Here is a 22,631-nt window from a genome sequence, read left to right as displayed (position 1 = left end):
GATGGAAGGGTAGTTGCGCTAGAGTCCAAGTCTGAGTGGCCAGCGGACATTCAAAGAGCAAGTGGTTCACAGTTTCATCGTCGTGTCCGCAACGTTGACAGGTTCTTACGGGGTGGCAGTGCCGGTCAGCAAGGCGGCTACAGACAGGAATACAATTCGACAAGGACTGCCACATAAAATGTCGTATCTTTGGCACTGTTTTGACCTTCCAGACCTGCTGCGTTAAACTGGATATACTAGGTTCGGTACATAGCTCTCTGGCCTGCTCATTGACCAAGCGACACATCTCATCATAACCGGTTTTGACGGAGTATATTCCAGATTTTGTATGGACCCAGCAGAAGCTATCAACTCTGAAGGACCTACTGATGCGCAGGCTAGTGATAAGCGGAATATCCTCTGGAGCAAAGATAGTTTTCAACAGATCTGTGTCCCAACTTTTGGAGTTGCGATCAATAAGCTCGAAGACAAGCATGTTCGGCTTCTGAATAGGCCTTATACCATATGGCGGAGGTGGGGGAGTTGTAGGGATCCATGGCTCATTCCAAACTCTATTATTGTATCCAGATCCTATAGACTTCCACATACCTGATTTCAGGAGGGGTTTCGCCGCCATTAAGCTTCGCCATACGTACGAAGGATTACTCGGTTTCTCGACATCTATCGGATTTGAATTACGAAAGCATCTCCCTTTCAGAACTTTAGCTAGTAGAGATGAAGGATGTTGCACTAGTCTCCACAATTGTTTAGCCAGCAGGGCGATATTGAAACTTTTTAAGTCGCGAAATCCCAAACCACCTTCGGTTTTTGGTATGCAGATTTTATCCCATGCTATCCAATGTAGGCCAAGATTATTTTTCTTGGAACTCCACCAGAATCGTGCAATCGCACTAGACATCTTTTTAATAATATCTTGAGGCAGTAAAAAACAGGACATAACATAGGAGGGGAGAGCCTGCGCCACGGATTTGATAAGAACTTTTTTCCCTCCTTTAGAGAGTAGTTTCGCAGACCACGAATTCAGACGATTCAGGAGGCGTTCCTAGATAAAAGCGAAAACTTGTCTCTTTGATCCACAAATCTTCTCCGGGAGCCCTAGATAGACGCCCATTCCTCCCTCACGTGAGATATCGAGGGCGTCTTTAATCTCAGTCTTCGTCTCCGCGGGGACCTTGCTGCCAAAAAAGATAGAGGATTTTGAGACATTTAGTTGTTGTCCTGATGCTTGACCGTAGTCCTCAATAATCTTCATGACCTCTCTACACTGATGCGGTTCAGCTTTACAGAAGAATAGGTTGTCGTCAACAAACAAGGGATGTGAGATAGGAGGACTATGTCTTGCGATTTTTAAGCCTGTAAGTATGCCCTCTCCTTCCGCTCCGTGTATTTGGGATATCAGCGCCTCTGTCAGTATGATAAAGAGAAAAGAGGACAGTGGATCGCCCTGCCGGAGGCCTCTAGATGGGATTATGTTACCCTTTGGTTCTCCATTGATAAGAAAATTGTACGAGGCAGAAGAGATACATAAATGTATCCAGGAGATCCAACACTCATTAAATCCCAATTTTCGCATAAGTGCCTCGAGGAATGACCACTCCACTCTATCGTAGGCCTTGCTCATATCCATCTTAATGGCGACGAACTTTGCCTTGCAGCTTGGGTTTGTCTGTAGGGCGTGGAAAACTTCTTGTGCAATAAGAATGTTATCAGTAATCAGTCTCTTAGCCACAAAAGCTGATTGGGTCTCCGAAATCAAGGTCGGGAGGAAACGTTTAAGGCGATTACTAAGGATCTTCGAAACGATTTTGTAGCTTACGTTACACAGACTTATGGGACAAAAGTCTTGTCATCTCGCACGGTCGATCCGTCTTGGGAATGAGGCAGATGTTGGTTTGGTTCAGTCTTGCATCCAGGGTCGCAGATGAGAAGAATTCTTTGACCGTACGGAAGATCTCCCATGCCGTGATTCCCCAGAAATTTTGATAGAACATACTCGTCATAAAATCCGGACCGGGAGCCTTCTCCGGATTAATATCGAAGAGAGCTTTTTTTATTTCCTCATCTGATGGGTCACGTGTGAGTGACTCATTACATTGCGTAGTAACTTTCTTAGTAACATACCGGAGGGCATCATCAAAATTCCCAGGATTGGTAGCGGTGAAGAGAACTTGGAAATACTCGCCGCAACTCTTTCGATATCCTCTTCACTCTCCGCCCATCCTCCTCGGGGAGTCTTAAGCTTAGTAAGCATGTTTTGGGCACGTCTTTGTTTGGTCTTAGCGTGGAAGAATTTTGTATTCCGGTCTCCTGCTCTCAACCAGTTCCCTCTACTCTTTTGCTTCCAATACAGTTCCTCGTCCCGGAAGGCAGCACATAAGCTCCATTTGAGCTGTAGAATTTCATCACTAGAAATCACATCATCCAATTGAGCTTCCTCAAGCTTGTCTTTAATCTCCTCAATACGTACACTCGAATTGGATGGGTTCATGCACTTCCACTGCGAGATTGCCTTACGGCATTTAGCTATCCTCTCGTGTAAGTCTGGCGGGTGAAAATTACCCGGGTCACTCCAACCTTGTAATATCATCTCTCTAAAGCCATCTTTGCCAATCCACCATTTGTCAAACTTAAAACCGCTTCTGATTTTGGCGAGAAAGCGAACCAGGATCGGGCGATGGTTAGATCCCCAGAGACTTAAGTACTCCACATTCATGTGGGAAAAAATATGGTGTCAGTCCTCATTACTCACAGCTCTATCCAATTTACATTGTACCTTGCCGGAGCATCTATTACTCACCCAGGAGAAAGGGTTACCTTTCGATGGGAAGTCTATCATACCGCAGTTTGCCAGCATGGATTTAAACGAAGTATCTGGTCTCTTTCTCCCCCCTTTTTTCTCATGGTTGCATGTTATAGCATTGAAATCTCCCAGCATCAGCCAAGCACCATTCCTTGTGAGACTCATATTGGTTAGCTTTTCCCATACATTGTCTCGGTATTCCACAACCAGATCTCCATAAACGAAGGTGATGAACACCTTGTGTCCTTCTATGGTAGCCGCAATATCAATCATACAATTATTGGAAAAAACTATTTCTACATCAAAAGAATCCAAATCAAACAACGCTAGTCCACCGCTTCTGCCTTCCGGCTCGACGGTAAACAATTTATTATAACCAAACTCAAACTGAAAGTCTTGCAAAAAGGAAAAAAAAAATTTTGTTTCTGAAAGAAAAAGAAAAGAAGGAGTGAAGCAACGGTGCAGCTCACGCAGGTGTTGTTTGGTCAGGTACGCGCCATCGCCCTGACAATTCCACGCGATTGCATTCATATTCTCTTACTAGGTGGTTTCTGGGACACCACCGAACCTGGAAGAGACAAAGAATTCTTGCTTAAAGCAGAAGGGAACACCTCATGACGAGGGACTTTTCGAGAAGAGGGAGCTGAGGGCTTACTTGCAGTCATCCCTTGCTTCCCCTTTGGAAAGCTACGCCCATGGACTGCATTCAGCTTCCTCGAGGCCTTTGCACCTTTTGTATTTGGGCTCTTCGGGACTCTCTTTTTAGTACTCCTGAGGGCTTTGGGAGGAGAGTCGGATCAATGTTTGTTCCTGATGCTCCAAGAGATTTTGGTTTACCATTACCCATCGCATTTTGCGAGATTGATTTATTATTACTCCTTCTCCTATCTGGCAATTGTTATTGGCCTTCCAGTGGTTCCTCCTGGTACTCAGCATGTGTTGGAGATAATTGAGTCAAAGCATCAATCTGCTCTGCACCCTGACCTGGTTAATCTCCAAGCAAGTCATCGTTATCGATCATATCATCGTCCATTTCCATATTTTCGAACTCCTTAACAGAAATTTCCAGGTCGTCTAAGTCTTTCTCAGTCAGAACCATTGCATCAAGACCTGTCTCGTTGACCTTATCGATCTCCATGTCATTCTGATCCATCTGCACCATCACCCTGGGGGGAGATTTCGGAGGGCCTGGAGCCACATACCTGACCATTGAAGACTGTAGCCGTTCCGATGGTTCGCGGATAGAGAGAGGCGCTGCAGTACTAATTGCGTTCCAAACTCGCCGATCTTTTTCTTTTGAAGTCGGGGTATCCGACCCTATGGATTTACCTTTAAGTCTCATGCGTTCCATTTGCTCTACATCCTCCTGTCTCGGGATTTCCCCTAATTCCAGGCCATTTAACTTTTCTGAAATCGTTCTTTTGAAGTCCAAGAGGAAGTTTGAGATTCCACTTTTCCCATCGCCTTTTGTAGCAGAGCGTCGGGGTTCTCCATCTTGGTGCATAGAAAGATGAGTACGGGGTCTCCACTCTCTTTGATACCCGTACGTTTGGTTCCGGTTCCTTGGTCCGTTACGCTTGCTAGCTTGTTGGTACGATGCGTTGCTAAGTCTTGGCATTGAGCCAGAGTCCCAAGGTTTGTAGGGTTGCTCAATCCTGTTCCAAACATCCGATCGTCGCTGAGTGTTTCTACCCGAAGAGCGGGAATAATGATGCTCAGAAATCTGTTTCGACTCTCCTTGGTAAGACGTATGGTAATCTTTTTGGCCATGGAAGAGTTGACGCTGTCTCTTATCCTCCCTCCAGTCATCTCTCCGTGCAGTTAGTGGGGGATTTGATCATGCATTACGGTCCATGGGGGGAGATCTCGGTCGCTTTAGTCTGTTTTCTTGGGGTTTCCTTGGTGGTTTGAACTGGGGATTCTTTTCACCGTTGATATTACTCTCAAGTCTCTGCAGTCTCCTGAGCTCTCGCTATTTATCAGTCAACAGAGCGCACAAGTTCTCATCATGAGAGATATGTTTACAGTTGAAGCAGTGTCTGTGGAGGCCATCATACGTTAAAGTAACTCGCCCTACATCACCATTAGGGAAACCAACTCTACTTTCAAACTGCAAGGGGTTATCTACATTAATGGAAACTTGAATTTTTGCCCGTTTAGGCTCCATTGTTATCTTCTTTCCTAGGGTTTTGGCAATCTCCGATAAAGTGCCATCATTCCAGAAGTGGACTGGGACCCCCGTAACACTGATCCAGAAGGGGGTTGAGTTTGGGAAGTCCTCGCTAGTGAAAGGCTCCCATCTCTCCAGGGCAAAACTCCATTGGTTAAAATGGCATGCTCGTTAGTCAGCACCACTTGGAGATCCTGCTTGTTATCGAAATTGAATTGGAAACGTCCATTACCGAGATTTGTCCCACGGACCCTGCCCTCCACATTCCAGATTCGCGGTTTTGGGAGAAGGTTAATCAAAGCGTCAACGCTCCTACTCTTTAGTTGGAAGACACGATCAATAAGTGTCAGTTTGAACCTTTCCGCCGCAGCTTCAAGGTCACACGCAGGGAGTTTTATGATTTATCCTCTGCAACATCGAGGCAACGCATGGTTTGGGATGAGCCCGATCCGCGTATGCGGTTTCTTTGTGTCGATGCCAGATCCTTTTGGTTTGACATGATCAATCGAAAAAACCTAGCAACGGGCTAGAGATCTCTTGGAAATACCTATAGGTAGAGAAACCACAAGATTAACGGGAGAGACGACTCTTAGCAAAAGCTAGAAATTATTGGAAGATCTAAAACAGAGCGATAACGTGGCCGATACGTAAAGGCAAGAACTCTTTCAGGACTCGATGAAATAGCACCAGACAAAGGACACGGAATATCCTTGTATAGTAGGCTTGGGATTCAAGAGCCAAGGGAAGAATCTCGTCGAACGTCTCCAAAAACCTAGATCTGAAAATCGCCTCACTCGTCGCCTAAAACCCTAGCCCCTCCCATGCCTAGAAGTTCTTTACACATATATATTTTCAGTGATAAACTATTTGCGACATAAAATAGGTTTTACTGAGCATTTAATATTATATAATTTACCGTAATCAGTGATAAATTAATTAAAAGATCACTGAAAATATATATGTGGTAAAATATGAATTGTATACGTATGCTTAATATTTTATATATTTTGAATATAAACAATCATATTCCTAACTAAAACTAATATGAATTTATATGTGATAAATGTCAAATTATTTTTTGTTATCTGTGAAATCACAATAATATATGTAAACCTAAAATAATGAATAATCTATAAGAGAAAAAATAAACTTTGTAAAAATATTAAAAATATAAAAAAACATAAAACAAGGATAAAAATATTAATACTAGAAAAATAAATTGACAATTAATAAACATAATATAATTATAATCTAAAGAACTAAAGAGGTGATATTTTATAATTTGTTACATGTTTGATAATAGGGAGAATTTCAATATATGATGTTTTTGGTTATTATTATTTTGTTGATGTTTTATGAGCCGTATTTTTTTCTAATATCTACAATGCTGCTGAGATTCTTTCTAATCCACAGTTACAATAAATGTTGATTTCAAATTCAAGTTGTCTAATGATAAATTCGTTATTAGTAGAGATAATTTTTTGTATCTAATATCTACACTCATAACTTAAAAGATGAAACAAAAAACAAAATTTAATAAATCATGGTCAATACAAATACTGAAATTAAACAATTTATGATAGTAATTTAATTTTTTTATCGAATTTAACAATTAATCTTTAAATTAAAATAACAATAAAATTAAAATTTGTTGATATATACATTAATCCCCACAAGGTGCGGGTAATCTTCTAGTAATTCATTATATAAATTTTTTTTTAGAGTATTACGATAAAATTTAGTTTTCTAGCTTTTACCTAAAACAAATTTAATTGACGGGTTTTACTATTAAAAGTCTTTGTTTTCTAATGTAAAAAGAAAAAAGAAATTCTGGAATACAAAGGTGTTCTTGATCATGAGTTTGATTTCAATGATGCATTTGCATTCTTTTCCTCTTCCTTTTCTTTTTAAACTATCAGTAACAAAAATTGGAGTAAAAATTTGTATTCTGAGTTTCACTTAAATTCATCCAATCAAGATGAATATGGTGAAAAAGGTTTTCCACTCATTTACTCCATAAAATAACTTTTATTAGCTGTTTCCACCTTTTATTTTTCTCTTATAAAAATAAAGAGTAAAGTGGAGGGATACAAAAAGTAACATAATTCTCACCTCTTTATTTTTAGAGAAATTAGGACACCCACCAGAGAACTTATGCGTTATTTGCCCTATACCAATTTACACTATTTACAAACCGTATATAATCCATATTTTCTCTGCTACCCCTATAGCCATGTCAAACCATTTTTATCAAACATGTAGGCAAAATCTTAATTGAGATCTGATAAGATTTTATTTACTGATACATATCTGTGCAAATATTGTTTGACGGAAGCTTATAACTCTAATATCTAAATCTTTCCGAAATTCAAAATATTCATCTTCCTTTTTTCATCTATTTTCTCTTAGCTTAGTCTACTATTTCCACAAGAACAATCCTAAAAATTCATGTCTGGAAAATTAAAAATAGAGAACGACTACAGGCAAGCGCCACCTTGTTCTATTTCTGTTTTTTTTTTCTGCTTGTTTCTTCTTCTCTATCTTAACTTATAAATCCCTTTAACAATGAAATGTTTCATTTTTCCAATATTGTTCTTGTGTGAATGTAAATATTGAATCTTCGATTAGTTTTTTTTTTTTGTTTTCTCAATCGTTATGGTGCTCTAAAAAAATCAGATAGCTCTGACACTTCTGTTTGTAGCTGTAATAAAGAAGAAAACTTGATTATTGCTCAGTTTTGGTAGAGGCTCTTATGATATTATTCTCAAACACAATTTTGATTCTTTTCCTAAAGGCTCTGAAGAAAAGATTTTTTATTCATCTTTTAACTATCGCATGGTCTGGTCTCACCACGGACAATGGATGGCCATGAGTTTGCTGATAAACAAAATGATCTATGTAGAATTGATGAAGATTAAAGAGGTTAAGCATTATGATACAGAGAAAACTGAGATGAAGAGTAAAGAGGTTATGTTTGAAGTTGAGATCTTTGCAGTAAAAACAGACTTAGCCACGCGAGATGCCCATATCAACGCGTCGAACAAAGATTTCGAAAACAAGCTGAGATACAACACATTAGTGGCAGAAAAAGTTGGAGTTTGTGCTAAAGTAGACGAGCTAAAATCTGAGATGAGTATTAGAGAAATCCAAAATAAGCAAATGGAAGAGCTTATTTGTTAACCGGGTAAATATTATATTAACTGTGTAACAATCGACATTATCAACAAATCTGTTTTTAATCTCAAGTAACTCATTTTTTATACGTGTATATATTATATTAGCTGTCTAACAATTTGACATTACCAATAAATACATTATTCATATCTTCATTTCATATGGCATAGCTATGATCTTGACTTCTAATTGTATTGAAAAATGTAATGTAATATATAATTCTAACAAGTTTTATGCTCACATAATTTATTTGTTAACCGTGTAAATATTATATTAACTGTCTAACAATCAACATTACCAACAAATCTGTTTTTAATCCAAGTAACTCATTTTTTATTCGTGTATATATTATATTAGTTGTCTAACAATTTGACATTTACCAATGAATACATATACCTAAACCTTACAAGTATCTTCATTTCATATGACATAGCTACAATCTTGACTTCTAATTATATTGAGAAGTGTGTTATATAATTCTAACAAGTTTTATGCTCGCGTAATTTATTTGTTAACCGTGTAGATATTATATTAACTGTCCAACAACTTGAAATTACCAATAAAGCAGTTTAAATTTCAACTAGCTCATCTTTTAACCGTGTATATATTATATTAGATGTCTAACAGTTTGACATTACCAAAAAATAAATATAAATAACATTATGTGTATGTACATTTCATACACCCTAACTATGATCTTAACTTCTTATGGTATCGAGAAATGTGATAAACATAATTCGAACAAGTTTACTCCAAGTAACTTATTTGTTAATTGTGTAAATATTATACTAACTATCAACTAATTTGACGGTCTCGTCTTGATCGTCAGATGAGTAGAGGAATCTTGGAACAAAGAAGATTAACTTTGGAAGAGCATGATCTTATTTGAGATTATGGTGATGATTGAGTGTGATTATGTAAATAAATGGCAGAACATATTTTCTTTTGTTTAGATTCATTTGGAAAAAAAAATTTGAAGAAGAAGGAAAAAGAAGAAGAACGACAGTGAGGGAGAAATATCTTTACAAATCTTTTCAATATCAAACTAAATATTTTTTGTTAGCTATGGTCTTACACACTAAACTGAAAAAAGCCTAGAGTCATGAGAAAAAAGGGTCTTATGGTCATTTTGATTACACCTTATCCACAACTACTTCAACTTTTTACTGTTTCTGGTATTTTGTTAATTTTATTGTTTTCTATGGTTTTTCAACAAGTTACCTCTTATTTTTACACCAAGTTACTCTACTTTCCTCTATTGTGTCGTCAGTCAAACCCTATATAATTTAACAAACATTTTGACATATTTTTGCAGTTTTCAAGAGAACAAACAGTCAGTCTAACCCTCATATCAATTTTGCAGTTCTCAAAAGAAATATAGGAAAAAATAAAAATATAATTATAATTATACAAATAGTCTAACCTGTAACAGAAAAAAAACTACACGCTTTTGAATAGTACGAACGTTTCACAGCAAACTCTTGCTACTTTCTTGTACAAGTAACTTATCAATACCAAATCGGTTCTCACTAAACCAGATCTCACACTAGACCGGTGTACCTCCCAAGTCCCAAATGTAGATTTCACGTCATATTCTCAAGTTAGCTTCCTCGGCAAGTTATACGTTCTCTTCAGAAACTTAGTCGCAGACTCATCATAACGGTAACACAAAACTCTCAACAGCGTGTTTGCTTCTGTCGGACTCCACGGTCCAGAAGTCGGCGGCAACGGAAGCTTACCTCTGTCCGAACCATGATTCTCGAGACACACCGCTTTAAACCGTTCGATGAGAGACTCCGTATCCGTACGCAGCAACGGAAGTATACTCTTGACCGTCGTGGAAACCTTCTCGATCAAATCCAAAGGCAACCCGTCTCCGTTCGACCAGAAAAGATCGCATAGAAACTTGAAATCCTCGTCTACCGCATCGGAGTCTTGAACCGTGAAGCAACGTGATGGTCCACCCGCGAGGAGGACTAATAAGAACCCGTCGAAAGAAGCTCTCATGATATCTGAAATGACTCTGGTTCGGACTCTATCGTGAACGGATGACGAAATAATCTCAAGGCAACGTTCGAGTTCTTGAAGAAAGGATTCGACCCTCGAGGAAGATACTTCTCCTACGTACAGACCGTCCCAGAGAACGTTGCTTAGATCGTGGAAGACGATCTTGTAAGCAGTTGCTTCGGAGAGTTGCTGTACTCCTTTGGAGCAGTAACCGATTGACTGTTCAAAGATTTTAGCTTTGCCATCAAAGGCAGCTATGTCGGATTCCGGGAGACGGTTTAATGTTTTTCTTCCGGATGATTCGATCTCGGTCCTGATGTAATGCAGTGTGTTGATTCTGCAACAGAACTGGAGTATCTCAGCTGAGTCATTACTCGTCCCGATCTGTGATTTTCTCCGGTTAGAAGCCGCCATTGGCTTCTCCTTCTTCTTGAAGACACCGTGTAGTCTCGAACCGACGGTGCATCTTGTTAAGGCGGGCAAAGCGGGTAGAAACGTGTTCCTCGAGCCTAAACAAGAGAAACCAACAAAGAATGAGCTTTCATCATTCATGAAACAAGAGAATCAATAAAGAGAATCTGCATACCGCAGGAAGATTTGGCCTTTGATACATAATGCTGCATACACTTGTCGAGACCCGAGGTCAGCTCGGGAAGTAAAACTGTATGCAAAAGTATAGGCAACAAGAAAAACGCTTCCAAGGTCTCATCTACCATCCTCAGTACATCCACGGAAGAAGGAGCAATGCCAAGTTTATTCAGTTTCGGATTCCATGCCTGCAGAGATGGACACACCAATGATCAATATAACTCTTAACTGAGCATACAAAGTAAAACTCTTATGTACCTCTTGCTGGAGATTCCGATCAATCCACTCCTTCAGTCTATCGACTCTGGTCTTGATCCATGATTTCACAAGGTTTCCTATAACAACTTCCGCTTCAAAAGGAGGCATCTCTCTTATAACCGACTTACCACCATCGTCACTATCTACTGCGTCTTGAACAGCAATCTGCACCAGATCCTTCTCAAGCTTATCTGCAGCGGTGAGTACTCTTATTGCATCAGGCGTCAACTCGGTGATACCAGAAACAAATTTCTTCAATTCGGTTCCGTAGCAGGAATGAAGCGTAGCTGCAGCCACGCCAGCTGCAAGAGGATGCCAGTTCTTTAAGATTGGACTGAATATCGCCTTCTCGTTGAATGCTAAATGACCAATATCCTCTGCAAGAGTCGCAAGGGCAGGAAGATTGCTCGTGCTGCTCTGACGAGATTTTGACCGCTTGCTATGTTCCACCATCTTCTTTGTCTGTTTCAAACAAACCAAAAAGATACATAAACAGCTGCAGAAACATGAAATTAGATCATGTTTCTAAAACAAACCTGCGAAAAGGCCATACGCAAGGAAGATCTGATATAGGTATCGACCCGATCACGCCCTGAGTCAACATTCTTCTTTTTCCTTCTATACTCGCTAGAAGCATCTTCACCTAGTACTTTAGCTACTGAGATGCCCAGAGAAACTGTCGTTTCAAGGGTCTCGACGTTATCAATGTTGAAAGTATCATGGTAAGCAAGAAGCCTCTTCTCAGCCCAATCCAGGATCAAACTCAAGACAGAGCTCGAGATCTTGGAATACTTAGGATCATTGGTCTCCTTTGCTTCACTCTCAACTTCGAGTATCAAGTTATGAGCAGCTACAAGCAAGTCATTCTCCACTTGACCAGTTGCAACGTACCGGTTAAACAACACCCAGAGGAAACAAACGTTGTGAACCATCTGGTTCATACCCAAGACAGGCCATGTTTTCTTTATAAGCTCCAAAACTTCATCCACCTCTTCAACAACCGATAACTCGTCGTTCACATCAAAACAAGACTCTAGCAGCATCTGATAGATTCTAAGATTGAGCGGGAACCCATCAGCCCAATGACAAGTGTCAGGACCAATCCCGTCGTTGTTGGAACGAGTAGCGAGAGACATTACAACACTCCTGAGATTCTGCGACTCTCCGGTGATCTTCCCGGTGTCTAACGGCCTCTCGAGACCGGACCGGATGATTTGCTTAAGCTGTTGAACAGATTTATCAGACTTACTCAAAGGAACATGAGGGTGTGCGATCAAACTGGCTTCTAGAAGCTTCAAGTTTCTTCTCTGCCATGATATGTACTCCTCGTGATCAGGAAAGTCTGTGGCTTTGAGCTGTTGAAGAAGCTCAAGAGGTAGAACCATAGTCTCCACACGCCTCCCAAGCTAAATCACAAAATTTCAAATCTCAATTGTAATTAAAATTAAAATGATAATCTGTAATTAAAAGAGATCTTCTTCTGTACCTGACCAGAGGCGATCCTGAGAAGAGCTCTACGGATCCGTGAATCGATCTGCTCGGAGATTCGCATCTGAACACGAACTAACTCACCCACCGTTACGGATTTCTTGACCCGATCGGGTTGACCCGACGATTCTCCTTCTCTGACGTCTCCGCCGCCGCCTCGTTTCTTCATCCCTAACGCCTTCTTCACTCTGCTGGCCGCCGTCGATGTCAGAGATCTGTGAAGAGAAGGAGACGCGGATAGAGACGCGGCGCCGTTGCTCCGATCGGACTTGGGAGATTGAGGGATGAAAGTGAGGGGACGACTTCCGGTGGTGCGGCAAGCAGCGACTAAGATCTCGTAAGCGGTTTCTCGGAGCTCCGAATCCGATAAATTTGGGGCTGGATCGCCGAAAGGAGAAGGTAAAGATTCCATTTTCACTTGGAATTAAGCAAAAGAGAGAGAGCGCTACAACTCAAAACCTTGAGCACAGTACCAAAGATCCCCTTCTCGCTTACTAATTAGTACTTTTTAGGGAGATTACTGAACAAGAGAGTTTTTTGGGGAAGGATCAGGCCAACCGTTATGATGATGCAATCATTGATTTATCAACAAAATGCAGAAAGAAATAAAGTTAAAAAAAAAAACCTTTTATTTTGGTTCTTTGGATATAATTAAAAAGGTGAAGAATTTGGGTTGGGCAGATTATGATTCTTGCTTGAGGTTAAAGAATGAAACAAACAAAAAGACAAAAGTAAAACCAAGCGAGACAGGTGTTTTCCTTCGACACCAAACGCATATATACGGCGATGTGAAGCTATGTGTATGTATGTGTATGTGTTAAATAAGACAGGCAGATCATTTAATGAATTTTTTATTCTCTGTTGTTTTTATGCCAGAGAAATAATTAAATAAGAGATTATGAACTTGTTTACAGAAAAAAAAAAGGATTGTTATGAAATTTAAAAGGGGAAATCAATCTCAGTCAAGTTGAAATTTGAAAGAAATTACATGGTTTTTAGATTTAAAATTTGAAAACTGATGTTTGATCCAGAGTATTTTATTTTGTTCCCTGAAGGAAGCAATCAATGCCAAGAGTCGAAGACGACTTTCTGCCATTTTATGCGTTCTAGACTTTTAGATTGAAGGAAGTTGTCAAAATTTCACACGCCATTTTTCTCTTCCATTTATGACAGCATTTTCACACGGCATTAACACTCATTCAACTAAAAAGTTATAGGTTGACAAAAAAAAAACTAAAAAGTTATAGTCAGTCACAAGAAAACTCAGACTTGGCATTCACAAATGTTTAAATGTTTGGTGCATGTAGATTAGAATCTGAATAACTGAAATGTTGAATTTGCATAACAGACAGATGTATGTGAAAATTAATACAAGACTTTACAAATTTTAGAGTGTATTTAATTTTTTTTTTCCGAATTTATAAGATAATGCTTTAATTTATATATCCATGTAGTGCGGCGGTTGTTGACCATTGTTTATTTTTCTATATCCTCTTTTCTAATCATATCCTTAGTTCCTTCATTTTCAAATAATGGTACATAACTGAAGACTACAAAACAAACAGTTTAGAAATCACTGGCTTGAATATCAATTAATATATTTATGCAAAAAACCTAACATGTGCCACGGAATTTTGATGTTGATGATTGTTCTTTGTCACTTTTCTTTATCTAGGAAACTATGGTATAAGTTAATTATAAAGTAGAAACAATAGTATTTATTACGTAACTGATTGATAGATAAAAGATTGATGGAGAAAGCTCTCTTGATAGAGAAAAAAAATCCGTCGCCTAAGAGATGCGAAATCTCTCTGGGAAACCTCATGTACTTAGCAGGCACACGCCTTAACCACTCGGCCAAAGCGACTTTGTTAGTCAGCGCAGCATTGTCTTTTTAGTGCGAGCTGAACCGAACATAAATTGGGCCATGGAATCTTTTTTGTCAGAGGAGCTTCAGCGAAGAATGTAATATCGTCGTTGAGAAAATTATATCTAATCTTTTCATTTGATTACGATATTTGGTAAGTTAATTATTTGCAATTGATCATATTCTAATGGTAGTTGGTAGATGATTTCCTCAACTTTGATCATGTCAAGTCAACCCAATAAAACATGTGAAGATTAAGAGAAAAAACAAGCTACAATAATAGAAGTTTCTGACGGCAAGCCAAGACATGTTAGAAACTTTATTAATCTTATCATATAAAGAATTAGCCAACTCATTATGATGCGTGTATTGGAATTAATCATTAGGAAAAGAAAGAAGCTTGGCTGAATCAAAACTACATTTTATGGTTTGATGAGATTTCAGTATGCCACATCATGAACCTGTGGACCTGTGGTGAAGGAAATAACAAATGCCCTCCAATTCTCCTTCGCAAGAAACCATAAGTTAGTTTAAGAGATGACTAGATTTTGGCCCGCACTTTCAAAGCGTGGGATCGTTTTTTTTTACGTACTTATTGTTATAATCCATTTCTATTTCTACCGAAAATTTATACCATATAATTTTATGATTTTTTTTAGTAGTTATTGTTATAAGTTTGGATGATCTATATATATAGAAAATGTTAACCTTAAAATGAAATAATTATTTTGCTGTTGGAAATTTCAGCAAGAAATTCAATTCAAAAATATTAGCAATATAATTTAATTTTAGAATGGTAGTATAATTTAAATTAAAAATGACTTGCAATATAATTTAAATTAAAAATGGCTAGTAATAACATGTAACCCATATTGTAAATGTATGTTTACGTTTTATAATTGTATTTTTTATATATAATATTAATTACAATGTTAAATAGTTTTGATAGAATTTACTATTGAAATAATTAATTAAAATCCCATATACTTAAAAATTTATTAACCAAAAATCTAGAAGTTAATGGGCCCCCAACAAATCTAATATTCTGGTTTAGAGCTCGACCAAAACACATTCTTCATTTCGTCATATTTGACCATTCGAAAAAAAAATCAGAAAAGGAAAGAAAAAAAAGAGACAGAGATCTAGAACGGTCTCTTCACCGACAAAAGAAGAGATGAAGAGAAATCTTTGGTCGATGGTGAAAATCAAAGGTGTACGACTCTGTATGAGTAAATACCAAATCAGAATCTCGAAATCTTTCTGTATACCGACGTTTACTCTCTCTTTTTTATTCAAGTCATCTTGCGATTCATCTAGTTGATCTGAGATGCCTCTTTATCGATCTGTTCAGGTACATGAAAATCGGTTGATTCTGATGATAGATCTTAGTCTAGCGAACATAAAATCACCGACAGCTCCCTAGAATCGGTTACATGAAAGACGCTTACGGATGTTCCATCGATCCGTTCAGGTACATGAAAATCGGTTAATTCTTTTTCTTAATCTAAAGATATTATGCTAATCTAAAAGGGCAAATCTCTAAAATAGCATTTTTCTAAGTTTATATCACAAAACCAAAATAGCACATTTCTAAGTTTATCCTTTGAAATTTTAATTTTTTTATTTTTCAAAATTTGAAATCTTATCCCAAAACCTCATTTCTCAACTCAAAACCCTAAACCCTAAACTCAAAACCCTAAACTCTAAACCCTAAACTCTAAACCCTAAACCCTAAATCCTAAACCCCACCCTTTAACTCTAAACCCTAAGTTTGTGACTTTTGATAAAACATTAAGTGCTATTTTTGTGACTTTTGACCTTGAGTGCTAGTTTGCGAACAAAAACTTGATTTAGTGTTATTTTTGTCTTTTTCTCAATCTAAAATCTCTTCACTGATTTTGACCATTCCGTAAATGTTTTGCATGTAGTGGTATAAGATGACTTATCGGTTGATTCTGATGATAGATCTTAGTCGAGCGGTCTTCGATCAGAACTGATTTTGACTATTCCCTGATAGAGTCGGAAACACCTCAGCAAGCACGAGCTTCTCAGATGTCAAGCTCGTACTGTCCATCGTCTTGCTCAAAACCTGGAGAGCGATGTTCATCATTTTTACATCTAGTCTGTTGTACACAACAGTATGATGACGAAGGACACGACGGGTCCTATCCAAGCAAAGTTGATCTCCAATTCTCAAAGTTCCTTGTCCTATCCAAGCAAAGCCTTACAGTACACAGATAAGTATCCAACTATGGATTTAATTTTTGGGTTATACATGAGAAACAGTATATGTTTTATAGTTAGTGAGTTGACTTAATAGTATAGATACAATTCATGTAAAGGTCGAGCAGTCAAAGGTTTAGAGACAAAAGCTTTATTCATTTTAAGGACATGGGACAGAGACATGGCTGCAAAGCAATACAAACCCAAGTAAGTACATTTTCCGCGCTTAAAATTGTAGTAATTAGGCTTGGAACTGAAACTGGTAGTTAGGAAAATAAACCGGAAGATTTGTTTGATGAATGTTGATTGCAGTCTGATTTCTCTGGCATTAAAATATACGTCTTTCCTACTTTAGAGGCATTAAAATTAGTGTATGTAAAATTTGATTAGAGATGAAGCCGGCATCTGATTTCTCTGGCATTTGATGTAATAAGTTTTGAAATAAAAAACTTTTGCAGAAGTTCAAATATGCTTGTTAGAAACATTCATTGTTTGGTATTGAGGTTTCCGAGCCTCATCAAAAATGTGTTTTCCTCATCATGAAGCAAAAAGATCATAATCCTTTTATGTAACGAACTTTTCCAAAAGTTCCAATAAAAATATAATAGAAACATAGTAATATAAAACAGCAACTGAACATAGAACCAAAGTATGGAAATAAGTAACCAAAAATCAAGCGCTCTAAGTTCAAGAAGATAAAATAAAAAAACAAAAATCATAGATTAGCAAAAATCTCTCTAAAGACCACGTTTTTTTTTCGACGTTGAGGTTTACCTTCACTATCAACAATCAGTATCTTCAAGCCTTTCTTTGACGTCACTCTGGAGACAGCAACATATAATTGTCCGTGAGAAAAAACCGGTCTTGGTAGAAAAATTCCAACTTCAGACAATGTTCGACCTTGGCTTTTATTGATAGTAATGGCGAATGCAACACCAATAGGCAGTTGCCTCCTCATTTTGAATGGCAACTTTTTATCTGAAGGAGTTATAGAGAGTCTAGGAATAAGCATAGTTTGACCAATCTTTCCCTTTTCCCCTGTAATGACATTTGCCTTTATCATGAAGTCATACATTTCTGTAATCTGGAGTCTAGTTCCATTCATCAATCCCCCAACAGGATCTATGTTTCTTAACAACATCACTGGACAACCTACTTTCAGTCGCAGACTATGATTTGGCAATCTTGATGCTTTGATTCTGTTTAAAAAATCTGGAGTAAGGGCTTGGTCATTAACAGAAAACTTATCTGAAGCATCGATAGAATCAGAGCTTAAGTATATTTTTTCCTCTCTGCATGAAAATGATTAAACGTTAAAAAAAATATAAAACATTGAAGAATATACTACATGTAACAAATTAGAAAATTGTAACCAACCACCAAGCTTATCCAGCATGTGTTGATTAATCATGTTCACATCATCGTTAGTAGGACATAATATAGCTCTCTCCTGAAAAAACTTTGCCTCCTTGTTCTGGTTTAGACGTAGCATCTCCATACACTGCTGAACTTATAGCTTCTATTGGATCTTTAGCATCCAGAATTAGAAACTCCTCTGGGATGTCGATAAGAGCTTCCCCGTCATTTCCATCACCAATCTTTTCATCTACAATATCTAATATCCATTGTGAAAACTCCTGCAAGTCTTTTGCCTCCTCAGCTGACAAATTATTGGACAGCAGCTGCATATTCTTGGTTAACTGCAAAACTTTTACATGCTTCCATAGATAAGACGAATTAAGAGCAGCCATAACAATCTCTGCCCTTCCAGCTCCATTAATGACAAGCAAAACTTGTCTAAAATCTCCACCAAAGACGACAACTTTCCCACCAAAAGGTCTTTTATCCTTGTCTCCAACAATGTCCAACATACTCCTATCCAATGATTCAAAACAATGCTTACTCATCATTGGAGCTTCATCCCAAATTATAAGGGAGGCTGCTTTCACCAGATTTGCCTTATCAGTTCCTGGTGTAAGTTTGCAAGTGGAAAATTCATCTGGATTGATAGGAATTGCAAATCGAGAATGTGCAGTCTTTCCTCCCTGTAGCAACAGAGAAGCTGTCCCACTCGAGGCAACATTTAGACATATTTCGCCTCTAACACGTATTGCAGCAAAAAGCAATCTCCACAAGAAAGTTTTGCATGTACCACCAAATCCGTACACAAAAAACACTCCTCCTTTTTTAGTGTAAACAGCATCAGTAATCTCATTGAAAATCTTCTTTTGCTCATCTGTTAGTTTTGGAATGTCACGCTCAAGATCAGCTTCTAACTCCTGCCGGTTGTAACTGAGCTCGTCCATAATCAAAACATTGTTATTAACATCTGGTATTGGTTTAGGCATATGTTTGAGAAGATGATTTGATGGGTTTGTTACGGTATAGATATCGAGAATCGGTATTGGGCTTGATGATTTCTGTTTGGTCAGAATTGTAAGACAAATCAAATACAGATGTGCTATAACGTTATAGAGCTGAGAAATTGTAGATGAGCTTTAAAAATAGAACAATACCTCTTGGATATTATATTGTGGCTTATTGAAATATTTTTTTTTTTAAAAAGGCAGTGGCAGTGGGTGGTAAATAACTTGAAAAGGCAGGGGTCTGCTTTAATAGTATAGATTCTAAATATAAATTTTAATTTTCTGTTCAAAATATAGATGGTTATAGTCATGTTGTTTCGTGTAAAATATGTTTTCTAAATATATATTTTGGGGATATTGTTTAAAATATAGAGGGTTATATTCATCTTGTTTTGTGTTTTCATTTCAGGGTATAGGATTTGAGAAGATGATTTGATGGGTTTGTTACGGTATACAGATCGAGAAACGGTATTGGGCTTGATGATTTCTGTTTGGTCAGAATTGTAAAACAAATCAAATACAGATGGGCTATAACGTTATAGAGCTGAGAAATTGTAGATGAATTTTTTTTCTTACAAATTCGGGGGACTATTTATATATAATGTTTTTCAAAAAAATTTGGGGCTTAAGGCGAATGTTTCATCCGGTTTAGCCCTTAACCGGGCCTTCTAGAGATACACAAGTCATTCAAGATTTAATTTTTACTGGTTCGGTTCAGCCTTAGTTCAGTCGGTTCGCATATACAGTCTATATCAGTTATTTTTATCTGAAATTAAACATAAATACGATTCAGTTTATATATTTTGTATCAAAATTACTGAAGTTTATCCGATAATTAGGGGTTGGTCCGACATACGAGCGGGTAAGTCTACAGGTAAAATTATTTTATATTAAAATACATTTTAATTTTATAATTTTTTTAAAAAATTTCTTAAAATAAAAAATAATAAACCAGATGTTTTAAAATTCAAAGATCATGTTGTAATTTTTATTAGTTTTTTTTGGTCTGAGTTGAAAAAACCTAACGTTCTTTAGTAAACACAAAATTATGTACAAAATTAAGAAAAATGTAATAATTTATATTTCTTCTTTTGATTTTTATATCATTTTGATATAGTTGAAGAAAATCTAAAGTAAAAATAACTGACACATTTTTTTAAGAATTTCAAATTTTAATATTATTACACTAATTAATTTTCTCACGATAAATATTATGGTGTATAGTTTGCTTTCATGTAAAACTTATGTGGGAAAACTAATTTTAACAGATTTACTAAAACAATTTAAAATATACGATATCATTCATGTAATATTGTAATGTCAGCGTTACACATAGGAAGGTTTTAAAAGGTGGTTTAGTGAAGGATCTCTTCTACGCATTCATCAAATCTAATTTCAACAGATTTTCATTGTTTTATTCTTATGTTGGAATCATAGGTGAGATGAGTGTATAAGTTTAAAGCTGATATTGTGACAATAAGTTTAGTATGCGTCTAGCTGGTTTAAACCGTTGCTCTAAGATCATGGCCGGACCTGGAAAAGTCGAATGAAACATTAGTTTCTAATCTCAAAAATTTTAAAGAAAATTACACATAATTTTAGAGCAGTCTATGTCAAAAGTAATATATAATCTGCTTGTTCAGTGTTATTCCTCGATTGTTACTAATTATGCATGATCTCTTTATTTTTAAATTGTCGCCGAAATATTATGAAGAACTTGAATTATATTTATATCGAAAGTTAAAAGAAGTCATAGCGGGAAACAAATAAAAAAAGAGAGTTATTCTACATTTGGAACAACAAATGATTGTTACTATTTTAAAATTGTTTCTTGCATTTATTCTAAAATACCACTTGAGAAGTTGGTTGGTCAAGTATGTTAGAGCTTTCTGTCATTCCAAAGTTAATTTCTTGATAAACATAATAATTCTTCCTTAGATGTCTCTTCTTTTCGATTTTGTTGAGTGGAATGACTAATAAGATCTCTTTTTATTACATTTGGGATTGTTATTAGAGCAAGGGATTTGGGAAGTAGCTTTAAGAAGGTTCTACACAAACCTAGTAGCAAGTAGCTGATGGTGATTGGCAACAACACGTTGACATGTAAACCTTAGGTCATTTCTATTTGCTGAAGCCAAAAGATGATCCAAGCACCCTTTTGAATTCTATCGATTGGTAATTACATACAAATACTTTTAGGATGTGCTGAAACATCGGATCCTTGTGATATATACTTGTTCTTTTGAGATCTTTTGTCCACATATCCATTGTTGCAATCTACTTTTCTGTAATGCAAACACAATCAAAACAAAGAACTGAGCTATACATGATCAAATCGTGAAGACACACAACGAAACAACACAGGCGGAGGAATCAAAAAGAGTAAAGAGAAAGAAAAAAATTAAATGTCCGTACTGTTCATCGACGCAAGGACGGTGCGCCACCACGAGCTCTGGCAGATCGATCACTGAGTGCTCCTCATGCGGTCGCGTAGATGAAGAACGTCAGACGCAAAACCATCACCTCTTTCATTTCTGCGCCCAAGACACTCCTCTCTCCCTCGTCACTCAAGATCTCCATACGCCGCCGCAACCGTCTCCGGTCGACGAGGAAGATCCATTTGAGTCCACCGGGTTCATCACGGCTTTCTCAACCTGGTCACTCGAACCGAACCCGATCTTCTCTCGCTTCTCCCTCTCCTTCTCCGATCATCTCGCTGAACTCGAACAACCCTGGAACTCGCTTCATCCTCAACGAATTCGACGGTTGTGGCGGATAACCTTAGGCCTTAAATGCAAATCATCGTAATAGGTAACGCAAGAAGACGCTATGCCTATTCAAACGGGAGTTTAACTCCAAATGTCCTTATGAAAAAAATTCATTATTCTTATCCCCTTTCTATTCTCATTATCTATTTGTTTTTGAATTCCCTATACTAATCTTTTTTTCTTTAATATATTTTTTCTCCACCTCGTTAATTCATTTAATTTTTCAATTAAATACATCCAACCAAACACAACAACCAAATGAGGTCCACAAACAACCTTAACCATTCAAATTTCTCTTGGCCCACATATCTTTATGTTCTTCTTCACTCTTAGCGTGAAGAGCTCTTCTTCTCCACCCTTCATTGGCGATTTTAAAACTCGAACATCAGGTAATTCTTGTCCGTTTTTCATGAAATTTGTGTGAAATATCTTTTAAATGTTTGTGTAAACCATGGGTAACTTAAAAAAGTAAGAATTGATGAAAATTTGAGACACTGCTAGCAGTTTGTAACACTGGAAAGAAGCTTGAAGAGGTGAAGGCAAATGAAGAAAAAGGTCTTTGGTATGCTGATTTGGTGAACTATTTAGCTTGTGGAAGAGAGTCAATGGGTCTTGAAGGATATGCCAAGAAGAAGTTCTACAAAGATGTGAAGAGATACTATTGAGATGAGCTTTACCTCTACATACTCTGTAGAGATCAACTCTATAGAAGAGTAGTAGCTGAAGAAGAAGTTGATGGGATCCTTACACATTGTCATGGGTCATCCTATGGAGGTCACTTCGCCATTTTCAAGACTGTTTCAAAGGTGCTACAAGCTGGGTTTTGGTGGCCTCATATGTTCAAGGACACTCAAGACTTTGTCTTTAAGTGTGATTCATGCCAAAGGAGAGGGAACATCACCAAAAGGAATGAGATGCCTCA

At 37.4% G+C, this 22,631-nt stretch overlaps 2 protein-coding genes across 12 annotated transcripts; one reads left to right on the top strand and one right to left on the bottom strand.

Annotated features, from left to right (window-relative positions):
* Positions 1–9,522: 9,522 nt before the first annotated feature.
* Positions 9,523–13,248, bottom strand: LOC106306230. The gene is made up of 5 exons (XM_013742773.1): positions 12,484–13,248; positions 11,534–12,403; positions 10,998–11,459; positions 10,738–10,927; positions 9,523–10,660 (listed from the first exon to the last, which is right to left on the bottom strand). The coding sequence occupies exons 1-5, from the start codon at positions 12,895–12,897 to the stop codon at positions 9,741–9,743; spliced, it is 2,856 nt and encodes a 951-aa protein (XP_013598227.1). The 5' UTR covers positions 12,898–13,248; the 3' UTR covers positions 9,523–9,740.
* Positions 13,249–15,439: 2,191 nt separating this feature from the next.
* LOC106301542 lies at positions 15,440–21,203 on the top strand. 11 transcript variants are annotated; one of them, XM_013737974.1, is made up of 6 exons: positions 15,440–15,614; positions 15,704–15,823; positions 16,281–16,282; positions 16,370–16,589; positions 16,693–16,782; positions 20,956–21,203. In XM_013737974.1, exons 2-6 carry the CDS (start codon positions 15,786–15,788, stop codon positions 21,011–21,013), a joined length of 408 nt encoding a protein of 135 aa, XP_013593428.1. In that variant the 5' UTR covers positions 15,440–15,614; positions 15,704–15,785; the 3' UTR covers positions 21,014–21,203. The 11 variants fall into 11 exon arrangements, 5 of the variants coding, with proteins under 5 accessions (XP_013593428.1, XP_013593425.1, XP_013593429.1 ...); XM_013737971.1 differs by lacking the exon at positions 16,281–16,282 and having other exon boundaries at positions 16,318–16,589; positions 20,956–21,201; XM_013737975.1 differs by lacking the exons at positions 16,281–16,282; positions 20,956–21,203 and adding an exon at positions 19,351–19,643 and having other exon boundaries at positions 16,318–16,589.
* The last annotated feature ends 1,428 nt before the right edge of the window (positions 21,204–22,631 follow it).

This window comes from Brassica oleracea, chromosome C7, assembly GCF_000695525.1.
Source record: "Brassica oleracea var. oleracea cultivar TO1000 chromosome C7, BOL, whole genome shotgun sequence".
NCBI classification, from domain to species: domain Eukaryota; kingdom Viridiplantae; phylum Streptophyta; class Magnoliopsida; order Brassicales; family Brassicaceae; genus Brassica; species Brassica oleracea.
This window is presented reverse-complemented; position numbering and strand designations above follow the sequence as displayed.

Excerpts from the sequence above, each read along its gene's own strand:
- LOC106306230 (XM_013742773.1), bottom strand. The coding sequence starts at position 12,897 with ATGGAATCTTTACCTTCTCCTTTCGGCGATCCAGCCCCAAATTTATCG. Across the intron at positions 12,404-12,483 it reads TCAGGATCGCCTCTGGTCAG|CTTGGGAGGCGTGTGGAGAC; the intron begins GTACAGAAGAAG and ends TTTGTGATTTAG. Across the intron at positions 10,661-10,737 it reads AAAGGCCAAATCTTCCTGCG|GCTCGAGGAACACGTTTCTA; the intron begins GTATGCAGATTC and ends TCTCTTGTTTAG.
- LOC106301542 (XM_013737973.1), top strand. The coding sequence starts at position 15,803 with ATGTTCCATCGATCCGTTCAG. Across the intron at positions 15,824-16,317 it reads TGTTCCATCGATCCGTTCAG|ATCTTAGTCGAGCGGTCTTC; the intron begins GTACATGAAAAT and ends TTCTGATGATAG. Across the intron at positions 16,783-20,955 it reads GCAAAGCAATACAAACCCAA|AGCAAGGGATTTGGGAAGTA; the intron begins GTAAGTACATTT and ends GATTGTTATTAG.